General features: G+C 41.5%; 1 protein-coding gene across 1 annotated transcript in view; it reads right to left on the minus strand.

Annotated features, from left to right (window-relative positions):
* Positions 1 to 1,422: 1,422 nt before the first annotated feature.
* The window catches only part of l1cama (L1 cell adhesion molecule, paralog a), a 41,122-nt gene continuing 26,390 nt past the window's right edge, over positions 1,423 to 16,154 (minus strand). Inside the window, 25 exon segments of the mRNA XM_028582140.1 lie at positions 1,423 to 3,022; positions 3,454 to 3,526; positions 4,472 to 4,603; positions 5,021 to 5,170; positions 5,307 to 5,420; positions 5,526 to 5,702; positions 5,985 to 6,107; positions 6,463 to 6,679; positions 7,114 to 7,229; positions 7,354 to 7,579; positions 7,675 to 7,745; positions 7,836 to 7,884; positions 7,886 to 8,034; positions 8,444 to 8,545; positions 8,661 to 8,785; positions 10,280 to 10,439; positions 10,557 to 10,717; positions 11,204 to 11,315; positions 11,457 to 11,603; positions 11,689 to 11,820; positions 12,654 to 12,838; positions 13,032 to 13,146; positions 13,934 to 14,104; positions 14,399 to 14,521; positions 15,593 to 15,795. Of these exon segments, the coding sequence (XP_028437941.1) occupies positions 2,779 to 3,022; positions 3,454 to 3,526; positions 4,472 to 4,603; positions 5,021 to 5,170; positions 5,307 to 5,420; positions 5,526 to 5,702; positions 5,985 to 6,107; positions 6,463 to 6,679; positions 7,114 to 7,229; positions 7,354 to 7,579; positions 7,675 to 7,745; positions 7,836 to 7,884; positions 7,886 to 8,034; positions 8,444 to 8,545; positions 8,661 to 8,785; positions 10,280 to 10,439; positions 10,557 to 10,717; positions 11,204 to 11,315; positions 11,457 to 11,603; positions 11,689 to 11,820; positions 12,654 to 12,838; positions 13,032 to 13,146; positions 13,934 to 14,104; positions 14,399 to 14,521; positions 15,593 to 15,795 (3,577 nt within the window). The 3' untranslated portion in view covers positions 1,423 to 2,778.

Raw genomic sequence — 16,154 nt, forward strand, 5'->3', positions numbered from 1 at the left:
TACTCACACTCAATATGAATTGAATCACTGATGAATCAATACTTGCTGCTTATTTTTGAAGTGACACACATGCATTGCTTTTATAAGCTTATACTTAGGACAAGAAAGGGACCTTTTTTGTTACAGATTGTTCCACATATTTTATTTTTCAGTCATAAATCCAGTTACAGTGGTAGATTCATAATGCAGTTACAGTTATATTGGCCCCATATGTGGTACAAGTCAACTCAACCCCTGTCGTTCACCCATTATACATATAAATACCATCAGTCCCATTGTGCACCCCACACACAATAAAGAGGCACATATACACCCGGCTGCGACACACACTCCCTACCCCTCCTTCCTCCCCTATTTTCTCTCAACCCTCCCCTTCCACTCGGGCATTGTTTAAAATATGTCTGCTTTTTTGAGTTCTGAAGAAGCTGCTCTAAACAAACCAATTCCCTTTTTTTTAATCGTTCAAATATAAATAAATAAAAAGATGAAAAACAACAGCAGAAAAGCAAAGACCAGTGTCCTCAGCTTTCCCCATGACACATGAAAAGCAAAGAGTGAGTGGCAGTCGAGTGAGTATCTGTGTGTGTACACTCATTTCTCATTCAAAGCTAACATTTGCCCCTAACACTGACAAACACAGATGTTTAGCAGCAGATAGTCAAGTTAGAATATTGGCATATTTTGTGTCATTCATCGCTCCTGTATGAAAATAGATTTTTTTTAAAGCTTTATTTGTCCTGAGTGTGTTTTTGTAACCAACAACAGGGAGCTTACACACACCTCCTTCAGTGTCACTAGCCGGTTTGGACATCCCATATACTTTACCTCAGGGACTGGCAGGTGTTGTTTGGCCAGTGTCAAGCTTTTATTTGAATAGGGAAACTGAGGCAGCAACGTTGCATATAGGTACTCCCTGTGGTATGCACAAACCAGCTCGCTGCATCCCTGCCTCTCATCACTGCATCAGACAAAAACTCCACAGATATTCACTGCGCTGCAATGAAATGCAAGATGGTTATGAGCATGAACGCAACTTAGCTTTCATTGTAATGGAACTACTACTATCACTAAATTACACTAATGTAGAATTTTTTTGATTTTGAAATGTTTGCAAACATTTAGAGAACAATGTGGAATTTTTTTCCCTTTTTATTTCCCTTATCCCCCTCAACTTATGAACTATTTCTTTGCTAAAACAGCCAAATCTCACTGCAATTATTTGTCAAAAATGGAAAGTTTGAATTCATAGCAATAGTACAAAGAAGAAAAATGACAACTTGCAACACTTTTAAATAAAGTTAAGTGGTTTAAAACCTGCAATTTTTTCACATTTTATATCAAACACGGTTGGGTTCATCAAAACAATCTTTAAGGGTTGTATTTACATTCTGTGGAGAAAAAACTGTTCTTCTGATAACCGACTTGTAGCTCAGATTTTTCTTTTTAATCAGTAGCATGTAAATACGTCTGCCCAGCTCTGAAAAGAATACATTCTCTGTGTTTGATGTAAATACCAACTGCTTGCCTTTATTATACATCAACTGGCAATCATTACGCCTGTCTGCAATATCAACTTGCATTGATGAGAGTCTGAAAATAAAACATGAGAGTGTTCAACTACAAGACTCCACTCTCTGATCTGTAAATATACATAAATACTGCTCCTCAAACAGTTTGTCAAGTATGAGATGGACAGGTATGAAAAGATTGTTAATTAGAGACAACAATGTTTTTAATACAGTGTATAAAGAGACAAAGACAGATACAGAAAGCTACACATAGGTCTCGACACAAAAAATTACAATATCATTTCCAATAATGACATTACACTTCTGGTGGGAAGGCGAGAGAGTAATGACATCAATCTGGTGCTCTATGCAGACCCAGCAGGCACAGGAAATTATAAGGAGCATGTACATATCTATAATACTGTATTATGGCTAAATAGATAGATGTAGATGCAGCTATATACACCAGATGCTACTCAGCATGTTCACAGCAAGTTCCCCATATGCATACAATGTTATTTATAGTAAGAAACTTGGCTTCACTTAGTTTCAATTAAAACGTCTTGATCTGTGAAATATTTCAATAAAGAGATTGAAATATTTATATAAATAGTGTAAAAAACAATATGAAAAAAATGATTATATAAATAAAAATGGCAGATAACAAAAAAGGATGTTTTGTATTAAAAATGGCACTGGAAAGTACAATCTGAGACATCAAATGGCATTAGACATACAAATGTGCGAAATAATATAAAGCATGATAAATATCTAAGACTTTTAACAGCAGCATGTGCTGCCTGTTTCCCCACACTAGGCTCTACCATGATCATCCTCCTCTTTAAATGCACTACTCTGCATCTCTATGACCATACCTACAATCCCTCTGATATTTCTACATGTAAGACATTCTGTTTTTATCTTTCTATAGAGTTGTCTGCAGAGCGAAAGAAAGAGAAGAAAGGGAGAGAAATGAATGTTAGTCATTAAGATATGTTGTAAACTACACAGATAAAAGGAGGTTGAAGGGGGGTCAAAATACATCTTCAGGTCAGTCAAACTTGTATCACATTGTCCACTACTTTGGACACTCCTTTGGTCAAAACAGTCTAGTCGTTCAGATGACTGCTAGGGACATCTGAATAGTCAATATATTGATTGTGTATTAGTCGTTAAACTACAGATCAGCAAGTCAGTAGGGAACAGGAGTGTATGGGCACATATGTGTTGACATGTTTTGGTCTGATGGCCCCAGGTGGATGTGTGGGGGTTAATCGAGGATGGTGACTGAGTTGGGCATGCCATTGGTGGGGTTAAGCAGGGAGTTGTCTGGCAGGCCATGCAGTGCCTCTGGACCCTCGCTGGGCCGACTGAACTGGCTGACCAGAGACTCATCCATGTTGAGCTCAGTGGTTATGGCACTGCTGCCGTTGAAGTCCAGGTTGTCCTCGCTGCACAGCTTGCTCTCCTCGCCCAGGGACGGCAGGCTGGCCGTGCGCTTCTCCTCAAGGTCACTACAGTATGTGAGAGCACAGAAGAGGTCAAAAACAAGACATATTATCATAAGGTGTGTAAAACAAATAATGGTTATTCACCAAGGTTTTTGATCAGGAAAATAATAATAATAGTTGCAACACATATACAACATACTTTACTCTATGATTATACAAAATGTTACAGGGAAGTCAGTAGGTAAGTAAGGCATCGGCAGGGGATAATAAATAAGTGGGTTTGGAATAGCAAATCACATCACAGCATACCTTTCTAGAGATCTGCTTAGCAGGGGCACGCATTAGGGAGAAGAGGCACAATGACAGGAACACAAAGGGTTAGGAAAAGCAAACAGTGCTGAGGGAATCAGGGCTTTATTAGGAGTTAGAATTTAAATTATCTATAGAAACATACTGTAACACCCAAAGAGACGATGTTAATTTAAATGACAAACCTGTACTCTCCAAAAGTCTCATCCTTCATGGGCCGTGCTTCTGAGTCCATTGGACCCTCTTCTTTATCTTTCACTGCAAAGGAGATTATTGGATTTTGTTATCAGAAGGATCTCAACCATGTTTCTCTCTAAGCCACTGTCTCAGACATCGATAATGACATTCTGTCACACAAAAAGACAAGATAACACTAAGTGAGCAAAAAGATGTGGACTCTGTAGACAGAATGTTTTTATTTATGTGGTTTAAAGTTTAATATTTGACTTAATTTCTCGTCTGACATTTAGCGTTATAGTTACTATTCTAAAAATTCAAATGATTTAAATAATGAATCGTTCACAAGTATAATGCCAGTTGGTATGGTCGGATTTATATTCAATTAGCCCTTGCTTTTTGCACAATTAAGTCTACTTTAAAAGGAGCCAGACACTTGTTTCTCCCTCATGTAGAAAGGGATGAAAGGCCGGTGCTTTTCTCTGACCAGTCAGACAGTGGCCTGCAGGTTGCAGTTACTCTGGTGGTTTGTGATTATTATTTCACTGCCCTTTTCAGGGCAGAGCCTCTTACTGTCACAGTAAGAAAGTGCAGGCTTAGAGGTCTGTTTCACTACATGTTTGATGTGAAGGCTGCAAGGGAGAAGGTTGGCCAAGTGAGAACTGGTCAATTATTTGGATATGGAGCAACTTGATCACACACAGAATTTTAAACATGATGCAGTCTTATTTTACTGTCTTCTTTCCAGTGAACATAATATTGTTTACTGTGGTGCATTCCTGTAACTGCTAGGCTTCTTTTTCTGCCACAGTGTCATTTTTCAGACAGCTTTATGGCTCCAGACTGTCCGGTGTCACTTGTGTAAAGTGTGACAGCAGTTGTCTGACATTGTATTGTTTTTCTACACAGGCTTATAAGGAAATATAACACATTATTAAAAAAAGTTGCTCAAGGCCTCATCCATTTTTTTTGTTCAACATCTCTACTGATGGATGCTTAACACTCATTTTGGGGGGCTGCACTTACCTGAATACTTTCCCCCTTTACTCCTCTTGATGAAACAGAGGATGAGCAGTATCAGTAGCAGCAACACGATGGCGCTCACAACACCAATGAACCAGCCCTGCGTTGCAAAGCTTGGCTGCACCTCCGTCACTCCTTCAGGAGGAAAAGAAAAGGGAGGTGGAAAGACAAGTTTTTGTAAAGTGAATTTTGTAAAAGCACAGGATGAAAGTACAAGAGGAGTGGAAAGGATGAAACTGGTAGGAGAAACAAGATAAAAGAGGAAGAAGAATCTAGAGCAAAAGAGACAGAGCATTATGCATTCTGACAGGGTGGCATTGCACTTGGGAACCAAAGAACACAGCACAATACGCCAAACAAACACATGTAATGGATAATTTCATATGGCTAACCAAGCTCTCTTCTAATATGAGTCTTTTAAGCACTTCACAGGCAGTGGAGAGAACTGCAAGACACTATCTGTAGGATCAGGCTTTATATTTAGATGTGGGAAGCCCAGAGGAATGAACAGAGAAGATGAAAGGAAAGAGGATGAATGAAGGCTGAAAGTACCTGTTCCTTCTGTCTTGATTTCAGTCTTGAAGAAGGTGGTGTTGCTGTAGGTGAAGAGTAGACGATAATGAGAGCCAGGAGTCAGGCCCTGGAGCTGGTAGAAAGACTGAGAGGAGTTCACCTTCTCTGTTTTCTTCCATTTACTGCCATCTGCAGAGACATGACATAAACCTTGATTTCCTTTTTATTGTTTAGGAAAGTGAAACTATTCCCAAGATGGATAATGGTTTTAAAAAGTTGAATATAATGAGGTTTTCCTATGCACTTATTAGTGTAGATATCATACCATTTTTGTTGAGGTAGTGGACCTGGAAGCTAACATTCCTGTGTCTCTTCTTGGCCACCCAGCTGAGGTTAACAAAGTTTTCCCCAACAGACAGGTGGATGTCGGCAGGAGGCACTGCAAGACATTCAGACAGTGGAATCAAATTCTCGATCTAATACAATCTGGTCCTGTTTGTGTCAGATCTGTGATAGTGAAGAACGCTGTAAATCGTCTTTGAACCTCCATCCAGTGTGGTGGCACCCTCCCTCATGATGGGCTCTCCGTCCCCTTCAGCAGTGCGTCCCCTCAGGAAGAAGCGATAGTGGCTGTTGTGGTCCAGGCCTTTCAGGGTAAGGTGGATGACTGTGGGGTCGTCTATTGTCTCTACCTGCATGGGGCTGTCATCACTCTCCACAACTGACCACAGCACAGCAGAAAAAACATTCAATCACAACTTGATCTTCAGCACATCGTTATGGGTGACACATTGACTGACTGATGAGCATCATTAGGAGGCTATGCTTTGACATTTTTCTAGTGTTATTGATTTAGCTGGAAATTAATTGTGTGGTGTCATTCATACTACTGATGTTTTCAGTGATGCCTTCGATGCAGAATAGAAGCACTTATTAAACAAAATATTTTACTATATGTCTGATGTTGGCTATTTTGTGGGCTAGGGGTGTAAACGATGCTCACTCTGTTGGTACTGCAGTAGATATCCAATAAGGACTCCATTGGGCTGGCCAGGAGGCGTCCAGTGGAGGGTCATTTCTGTCTCTGATGGGCTGTCCAGCATCAGGGACATGGGAGGACCAGGAACTAGCAGAAACACAACATTAAAATGCACTAGGCTTGAAAGGAATTATGATACTATTTTGATCTACTGTCACCTATTTTCCGTCAAACAACTGCCTGCTCAATAATATCTATCCCTATCTATCAATTTCATCCTCCTTCTCTTAACTGCCCTCCACCTACTCAATCTCTGGATATCAGTGTCATTTCCTCTGTAGTAATACACTACCCATCTCTCCCTTCCTCCCTTCCTTCCATCTTGCCCCATTGTCTGTAATTAAACCTGTTTACCCACTTTATCTATCACCTCCCCCCATTTCAGCCTCATCGCCACATTCCCTCTTTTACCCCTGATTTATCCTCTCTTTCTCATTCTCACCTCCCTCATCAGTGCTGAAGGGCAGCGTCTCAGAGCGGGGTCCCTCTCCCTTGCTGTTGAATACAGTTACAGCCAGGTCGTAGTGTGAGTATGGTCTGAGATCACTGATCACTTTTTTCTCTTCGCTGGGCCCAGTCTCCACCACCACAGTGCTCTCTGGCTCCCTGGACCGCCGGCCTCGGTGGTGGCCCCTGGAGCCGATTCTGGTCAAGTAGACCTGGAGCCACAAAATGAGTCATGATTAAAGAAAAGGAGATCATGGGTAAGTTTATACTGGAAATTTTAAACATACATTCATTCACATTCATACACTTCTTATAATTAATTCATGTCATACCAAGAGACATTTTTAAAGCAGTTTTAAAAGGATAAAGTATGGCTAGGATGTTGAATGAATGATGCATCTACGACCCAAAAGAGAGAAAGGGAAGCAGTGTGACTAGACTGTGATACCTTCTGAAGGTGAGATAATCTAAAAAATAAATTTAAAAAAGGCTCTATTCCTCACAACCTTGAAACTAAAGACAACTCTGAAGGCCTTGCCAAGCTAAGATCTGGCTGCCTCAGCTGTAAACCCAAAATATGTATAATTCATGAAGACAGGGGCTGAATATGTTAGGGCAAACAACAAAGGAGATACAGGATCAGTACCTTGTATCCCAGCAGGTGTCCTCTGACCGTTTCTTTGTCTACTGCCCTCCAGTTCACTCTGATGGTAGTGCTGTTTATTAGTTCAATACCGACATTCATTGGAGCCTCCAATGGAACTGAGAGACAATGACAGACAGGAGGGTGATAGGTGAGAAATAATACAAAGTAGAACTATTCCAAGTAAAACAAAACCTGTGGAAAAGCTGTTTAGCAACCTTTTAAAAAAGAATTATATTTTACCATTTTCTCCTGAGTAGCCAATGACTGGGTCTGGCTCAGGTCCATCCCCTTTCCCATTGACAGCCTGAACTTTGATCTCGAAGGCAGAAAAGTGGCCTATGTCATTGACTATGAATGGTGATGTGGTTGTGTAGTTGGTGTGCCAGTTGGGCCCACTGCCCACTACTCGCCTCCAGAACACCCGATACTTGAAGTCAGGTCCATTGAAGTTACGTTTGTCCATTTCCTGCAGTGATAGCAACAGCAACCAATAATTCACAACATTTTAAAATTAGTTGGATGCTGCTTCAGGTAATTAATACATTTAGATAACAGATGTACCTCCCAGGTGATGACCAGAGTGTCTGGGTCTTCGGATACACTCCTAACATCTTCCGGGTTATTGTCTGGAGCTGTGATTGGAGAAAACAAAGTGCATTATAGTGTTATTCAGGGTTCACTTTGAGATTGAAAACTTGTGGTTACCAAACACTGGCTCTAACCTTCAGCAGGTGTGTTGTGGATTTCAGATGGCCTGCTAGGGTCACTTTTTTCCCACATAATTGATGGCAATGACCCGAAAACGGTAGGACATATAAGGCCACAGAGTTAGGCTAGCACGCTCCTTGTTTCCCATTACTCTCTTCAGCTCTTCCCAAACTCTCTCCTTCGAACCTTGGTCCTCAAACTCAACCACATACTCTGCAGAGAGAGAAAGAAAGAGTCAAGGAGGGATGGCGAAAGACAGGATGTAAATAATAAGGAAACAATAGAAACATAGAAAACATCATTCATACTAGTCATACTGAGACACTTTGAGCTTTACAAAAGTCTGATGCTGCAGGTCAAATAATATTCCTGGCCAAGTAGTGAAAACAGAGCCACCTTTTTTTATTTTGACAGAGGCAGCTCAATTAAATGGGTTTGTTGCTCTGAGTATCTGAGTTATACAAGATAAAAAGTTGTGTTTACATTTTTTGTGCATGTGTGTGTGCGCGTGTGTGAGTCAGTGTATATCCTCACAAGAGAAGAAAAACGGATTACGATCGAGACAAATGTGTGTGTGTCTAGTGTGAGTATGTGTGTCCGTTTGTGTTTGTTTGTACTAAACCTAGCACAGGGCTGTTGTGGTCATCTCCAGGAGTCCAGCTGAGGGTGACTGCACGATGCTTAGGGTCAGTGATCTGGAGGAGGACAGGAGGGTCTGGACTATCTGAGGGGGACAACAATAATATCATCAACACAACTGCCTGCACACTGCTTGTCTTTTAACAAATAGGAAAAATAAAATTACTGAACATCATACAGTATATGATCAGTGACCTTACCCCATATAGTGAGAGTGCCACTGGCTTCAGCCATGTCAAGCTTAGTGATGACCTGACAGGTGTACACAGCCTCATCATCTGCTTCCACATTAGTTATTTTCAGTTCTGGTCCATCAACTGTGTATCTGAGGAAATATGGTCATAATTGTTATCCTCATCTTTCTCCTACTCCTACTTCTCTTTATTTATGATCATCTCTCCCTTTTCCTACTATTGTTTTCACCATAGTAAGTCATTTATTTGTGTGTTTATTCATATAACAGGAACAATACAGATGAACTAGTGCTGTCAGTCGCGTTATTAACAGCGTTAACGCAAACTCATTTTAACGGCGTCAATCTTTTTATCGCAAAATTAGCGTTCTTTTTAGCCTAGCAAACTCAGTAGTTTTTTTCACATGCTGTTGCAACAACTAGTAACGTTAGAAAAACTTCAATACCACACCGATTTCTAGCTAGACCGGAAACAAAACAACAGGCGCGCCGCACACACTTGTTTGGGCTTGCGAGCCGGCCAAAGAGTAGTAGGCTAACGTTACGTTTTGAGGGGATGGCGAGCGCAAAACGCCGAAATGGATGCCAATAAGTTTCTGAATGGAAAGTTTACTTTTAAAAAGTTGCCAAATGGGTCCATTGACAAGACCAAAGTGATTGTGTGTTTTGTCGTTGTGAACTGAATTATCATCGCAGCATGTCCAGTCTGAAATACCACTTGATGGCCAAGCACACAGCTGATGCGAATTCTCCGGCCCCTCGTCAAAGCCAGGCGACAAAACCACCAAGCAAGCCGATCCACTTTTCCATGTTGATAAGAGCATTAAAATGAGAAAAAATAATGGGACAAAAAGAAATCAAGGGACATTTAGAATAGATAAAAATGTGCAATTAATTGCGAGTTAACTATGACATTAATGTGATTAATCGCGATTAAATATTTTAATCGTTTGACAGCACTAAGATGAACACTATTACATGGGGAAAAGAAATGTAATGAATATAGGGTGTGTTCCTGATTAGGCTTAAAGGTCCTATGACATGCTGCTTTTTGGATGTTTTTATGTAGGGCTCAGTGGTCTCCTAACACTGTATCTGAAGTCTCTTTCCCAAAATTCAGCCTTGGTGCAGAATTACAGCCACTAGAGCCAGTCCCACAATGAGCTTTCCTTAGTATGTGCCATTTCTGTGTCTGTAGCTTTAAATGCTATTGAGGAAGAGACAGGGGGGTAAGGTGGAGGGTGGGGTGTGGCCTTAACCAACTGCCACTTTGCTCGTTTGAAAGCCATGATGCCCTCTCTTTCTCATGGGCGGGCCAAATTCTCTGGGCGGGCAAAGCAGAGAAAGGGGAGGTAACCTTGCTCCCATCTGAGCTTTCATTTTCTCAAAGGCAGAGCAGGATACCCAGGGATCGGTTTACACCTATCACCATTTCTAGCCACTGGGGGACCCTTTGGCAGGCTGGGGGAACGCATATTAATGTTAAAAAACCTCATAAAGTGAAATGTTCATGCCATGGGACCTTTAAAACAACTAAACAAACAAAAATATATAATAATCATCCTATCTGTAATTTCTAACAGCCTCATTATTGTCAGTTATCTAATGTGTAGTCTTTAGTCTTACTTTTCATTACTGTGGGAGTCAAATATCTTTTTATCGTTCTTTCTCCACTGAATATGTGGAGAGCCGAGTTTAGGGTCAACCATGGCCAGACAAGTGAAGATTGTTGTGTTTCCACGCTGCACCTTCACATTCTGTGGAGGTGACAGGATCACTGTCCTGTCTGGAGAAAGCAAGCAGACACACAATGATGAGACAAGCTGCATGAGGTGCAACTAACATCAGCTGCTGTGTGTGTGTGTGTGTGTGTGTGTGTGTGTGTGTGTGTGTTTCTACTCACTGAGCACTTCCAGTTCGACACTGACAGACAAGTTGGTGTTCTGTACAGAGCAGGTGTAGAAGCCCGAATCGTCGTGGGTGACATTAGAGATCTCAAGCACTCCGTTGGTGAGCGGGTTCATTCTGGGATCTGCCAGAAGGGAGGAGGTGCTGCTGCTCTCCCTGGAAAAGACACACAACACACATTAGCTTGGCAAGCACAGTAAGAAATACACCTTTTACTTTATTAGTTACTGCAGGGGCTAATAAATTCACCAGTTCAATTGCCATTTGCCTATTTCACCAAAAAGAACAAAGCCTACTTGGATGCCTGCCACACTGAAATTATTCACAGTCCAGATGTAACAGAATTTGGTTGTTAATGTATGCATGTGAAGAGCTACCTACGCAATAATATCTCTGTGAAATTTGTTAAAATAACACTAGAATGCGTAATAATTTACAATGCAATAGAACACAATGGAAATTATTATTATTAATAATAATAGTAACACTCATAATAATACTAATACTACTACTACTACTAATAATAATAATAATAATAATAATAATAATAATAATAATAATAATAACTTAAAAACAGAGCACCTTTAAAAACAGAGTTTAAAAAGTGCTTTGACAGACAAATAAGGTGGTAATGTGTCTCACCATATGACTTTAGGTTTAGGAGAGCCAAAGGTTTCACACTCCAATAAAGCCTTCTTGCCCTCTGGCACTGTGTATGTATTCCCATCCTCAGTAAGGATCTGGGGAGGCAGCTCTGTAACAACACACACACAAGAGACATGAGACACAAACAGACCTACACACACATACACACACACACACACACACACACACATACACATACATACACACACTCACACAACTCTGTTTAATAAGTGAGAAATCAATCATTCACCAATGACGTAGACATTGGTGTTGATGAGAATGGTTCCATGTTTGTTGGAGGCCTGGCACTGGTAGATGGCAGTGTCTCCAAAGTTGACATCCTTTAGGATTAGAGATCCACTTGCTGTCAGAGAACGTCTGGAGTCCTTGTCGGTTGCTGTTACAAAAACACACAGTCAGCACATGCACAATGCCCAAGGTTGTGTGTTGAGGTATGTATTTGCAGTTGGGTGTATGCACACCTGAGAGGGGGATCCCGTTGATCGTCCAGCTGATGGTAGGAGAGGGGATGCCGTCTGCCATGCAGTCTAGCCTGACTGTCTCACCTGGGGCATATAACTGACTGGGTGGCTCCTTGATCCAGTAGGGAGCCGCTACAAGGGAAATAATATATTAATTACACACAGTACAATCAAAACATACAGCACATTTGGTTACACAGTACCAAACCTTTACACAAGACAGTACTCAGTGAGTCTGTTTGAGATTGATAGGTCACACCCTACAAGCTGTCAAACTCTCTCAAAATGAAGCAACTGATCACCAAACGTTTTATTGTTACACGCCATTCATTTTAGTTAGTTAAGGTCTATTTACTAGTCACAGGGAGTACTACTCAGATTGTGACAGTGTAATGTCTTCTTGTCTTTGTCAAGAGAAAATGACTCATATGACATGAGCTGGGTATCTCAGCCTGGGTTCAGAGAATATGTTTCTTACAGAGACCCTGCGAACAAGGGCACAAGCTTTAAATATGGCAGGGATCTAACAAAAGATGCTATAAGGTGGCATTATGGGAAGTGCAGGAGTTTGACCCATAATAGCGACTAAAAGTCAGAATACTGTATCTCTGCGTTTTTTATCTGGCTTTTGCAAGTGTCCTAACTTTGCTATCCTAAATAGCTTGAATACTTTGTAAACATTCATCTAAGAACAAAGGTGAAGAATTAATTTATCTTGGAACAGCTGACAGATAATGATTTTGCATTAGTTGCTAATTGTGACGCAGGTTATGTACCTGGCACCTGGCTAAACCTAATAAATACTGATACAGTAATGTGATCAACTGTGAATCTGGATTACTGTAGTTACCATTATTTTGTAAATTCACAATACATGTGTGTGTGTGTGTGTGTGTGTGTGTGTGTGTGTGTGTGTGTGTGTGTGTGTGTGTGTGTGTGTGTGTGTGCGTGCATGCGTGACATACCTTCCACAGTCACAGTGTAAGTGTGGCTGGCCTTCCCTTGGGAGTTCTCAGCTATACACTGGTAGTCGCCCCCGTCACTCTCTGAGATATTACTGATGCGCAGGCGGCGGTTGAACATTTCTTTAATGGTCCGAGATTCAGACAAATTGCCTTCCTTCTTCAGCCACGAAACTTTGGGAGTTGGACTGAAGAGGAGAGGAAGAGGTATAGCAAGAATGGAAAGGATGTGGATGGAGGGATGCAACAGAGGAAGGGACACATGGAACAGAGAGAGGTAGGAGGAAGGGAGAGAGATGGATGCGAGGCAGGTAAGATTGATTAAAGGGTGCAGCACAAGTTTTCTGATTGATGGGGGCACACACATATGCACACACTCACAGGCCTTGGACGATGCACTCAAGCTCCACAGTCTGGCCCCTGAGAGCATGGTAAGTGCTGTGGCTTCCAGTAAGTTTCATCATGTGGGGCCTCCTGTTCCGCAGTACAGAGTTGGCTGGAGAAAGAGAGGTGGAAACACAAAGACAGAGAGAAGGATTCATACATATTTATGGGTAATTTTCAAATTGCCGTGCTGCTGACAAAGCAGCCACTTTAGAGACTCTGACACACACAGATGCAGGGTGTGGAATCATGTGGAGAAGACTTTAGCTTTTCAACAACACATCATTGTACAGATTTTTCACACACACTCACCCACACACACACACACACACATGCACAGAGGTCTCATGTTAACATGTGCTCATCTTTTTGACCTCTACTTGGGCCACAGATGCTGACAGACACATCTGAGTGTGAGCTGCATCTTATTACCACAGGGCTGAGGAAGTGAGGTGCCCCCTGTCGGCTCTGTGACCGTCTTCTGGATACTGTAATGCTTTGGTCAGCACAACATGCCACCACATGGGTGTGAGTTTAACTATGAGGCCTCAGAAGTTGTCAACAGATTTCTCTCTCTAAAAAGTAAGAATTGATTGAGAATTTAGAAATTTTTAAGGGATGTCACTGTCAATCCATACAGCCCATCTTTCAAAATGAATGCACTTCACAAAATGCATGTATTAAGGACAGTCTAAACTAGATAATTAAGATTTGTTTCACCCAAATGACAAAATGGCAGTGTTGGTCTGTCGGATGGTTCAACAGCTACTGAATGGATAACTTTATTGCTTTAAAATCAGAATAAAAGCATTCTTAGCCTAAAGATGCATTTCTGGAAGTTCAGGTCATTTCAGTCAAGTCTACTGTAAGCCAGGCAGTTAATCCAGAGCAAAACTCACAGGGGTTTACAGTCAGAGTGATGGGTTCCTTTGCCAGAATGGTACGTGTCGCCAGGTACTGGACATTGCAGGTGTAGTCATTCCTGTTGTCTTCAGTTGTCAGATGGGCAAAGTATAGGTTGCCGTCCTTGCCCACCACCACCCGTTCACTCAGCTGGATATGGCGTAGACCTTCAGAGAGAGGAAATGAGAAAGAGTACAAGAGAGAAATTGATGACAGATAGAGGCAGCGGAAAAATGAGAGACAAGGGAGATAGAATGAGGAGTTTAACAAAAGAATAAAATAGTTAGAGGAAATAGGAGAGGGAGGCTTAGAGATAAGGTAGGATGAGAGAAATAAAAAAATGATGATAAAGACTATATATAACACTGCAAGATAGATAGATAGATAGATAGTCTAAGTAGATTTAGTGAAGAGACGGGAAGGATGTAATGGAAGGAAAGATGGAAAGGTAATGTACTCACTCCTGTCCATCCAGTGAATGATAGGCTCCATAGAGCTCTGTGGGGGGTTACACTTCAGAATGATACTGTTTCCCTCTTCAGACTTCACATTCACCTTTTTTTCTTTCTGCTGGGATGGGGGAACTAAAGGGAGGCAAGTGAGGAAAAACACATCTGTTAATCTGCTGCGTAGATACACACACGTGTACACAAACATGACAGCCACATGTGCAAACATTTGTTGGTGTCATGTAAAGATTTTCTAAAGCAATCCACATCACTAGTTAACTTAAACACACAATGCGGTGGACAGAGAGTATTGTTTATAAATCCCCATTTGAGGAACTTTAAGAATCTGAGGAGCAGTGTGTGAGAAGGCGCCAGGTTGTCTTTTGCCTTGCAGAGGTAGAATGATGTGATTTGTAAGTCACATGTGTTTACCCCCCTCCTCCTCCTCCTCCTCCTCCTCCTTCCCACCTCCCCTCTGCCCATTGTTGATAACCCCACAGGAGCTACTGAAGAGTGCTTCATATGACATCAACTCAAGAGCGTTTCTGGGGAAACCGTTGTCAGGGAAACTGTGAAGGAAGGAGGTCGCCCAGGAGAGAGCCAGTCACACACACAGGTGGATGGATACACAGAGGTGCTCTTTACTTTTGCCCAGGGGCCCATGTGTGTGCCTGTGCATGTGTGTACTTATTTGCTGATTATAATGTTATTGCATGTAATTATTTTCTGGGTGGCGGTACTTGGAGCTCTCGGTGTGAGCCTCCATCTGCTAACAAATGAGCTCTCTATAAAGCAGGGCAAGGAAAAGGTTTATATGCTGGCTCCGCTCACAGCTTTGTAAATCGCTCTGTTATTGCTGATAAAAACCAACAACAACATGGCTCGCTTCTAATCTGGACCTTGGAGGCATTTACATGAGCTCTAACACTGAAACTGACATCTAATAAGACATGTAACTCCGCTAATGTGATGCAGTTCGTTTGAAAACATATCAGAGGAGCTGTTATTAGTTTGTTTTATTAGTTTTATGCTATTTCAAATGGTGTGATTTGTCTCCCATGGCAAAAGCCAAAAATAACAAATCAGCAAAATACTCACTGAGCATGATGGAATTTGAATGTTCAAATTAACCGTCAAAATGTAATGACTCTGTCTCAATAACCGGTCAGTTGCTTTGGGATAAATCAGCCGGCAGCGTGTTCTTACCATCAGTGGTGAATGTGGCCTCGTTAGAGACGGCTGTCCCCAGCTCATTGGATGCATAGCAGACATATTTGGCTTGGTACTGCTTCAGGTTGTCCATAGAATTACTGAGTGTGTAGAATGCGAATGAGCCAGGGCGCTCAGAAACCTTCAGCTCTGGGTCACTGCCTGGGTCAAACTCTTCTCCATCCTTTGTCCATCGGAAACTTGAGCAAAGAAAAGAAGAATCAGTAACACTGATGGGAGAGTGTTCACTCAAATAACAAATAATTTCCGAGCCTTTGAAAAAGCCATTTTAAACATACACTCAAGATGTCCTTACATGTCACCGAATTGGAGGGCAAAAATGAATTGATGCAAAATGTACACAAGATGCCCCAGTGGAACTCATAAGCTTGTGCTGTGTAATTGCAATATTCATCTTTTCCTTGGCAATTGGAGCAGTTTTCCACTTCAGTGCAGCTAAGACACTCTGAAAAGATTGCTTGCGGGCTTAATGACATTTATCCCTTGTTGAAATGAGAACTCTGACTGGCAGAAGCTGTGCTCTCATGTAATACTAATA

This window comes from Perca flavescens, chromosome 7 (genome assembly GCF_004354835.1).
Source record: "Perca flavescens isolate YP-PL-M2 chromosome 7, PFLA_1.0, whole genome shotgun sequence".
NCBI classification, from domain to species: Eukaryota; Metazoa; Chordata; class Actinopteri; order Perciformes; family Percidae; genus Perca; species Perca flavescens.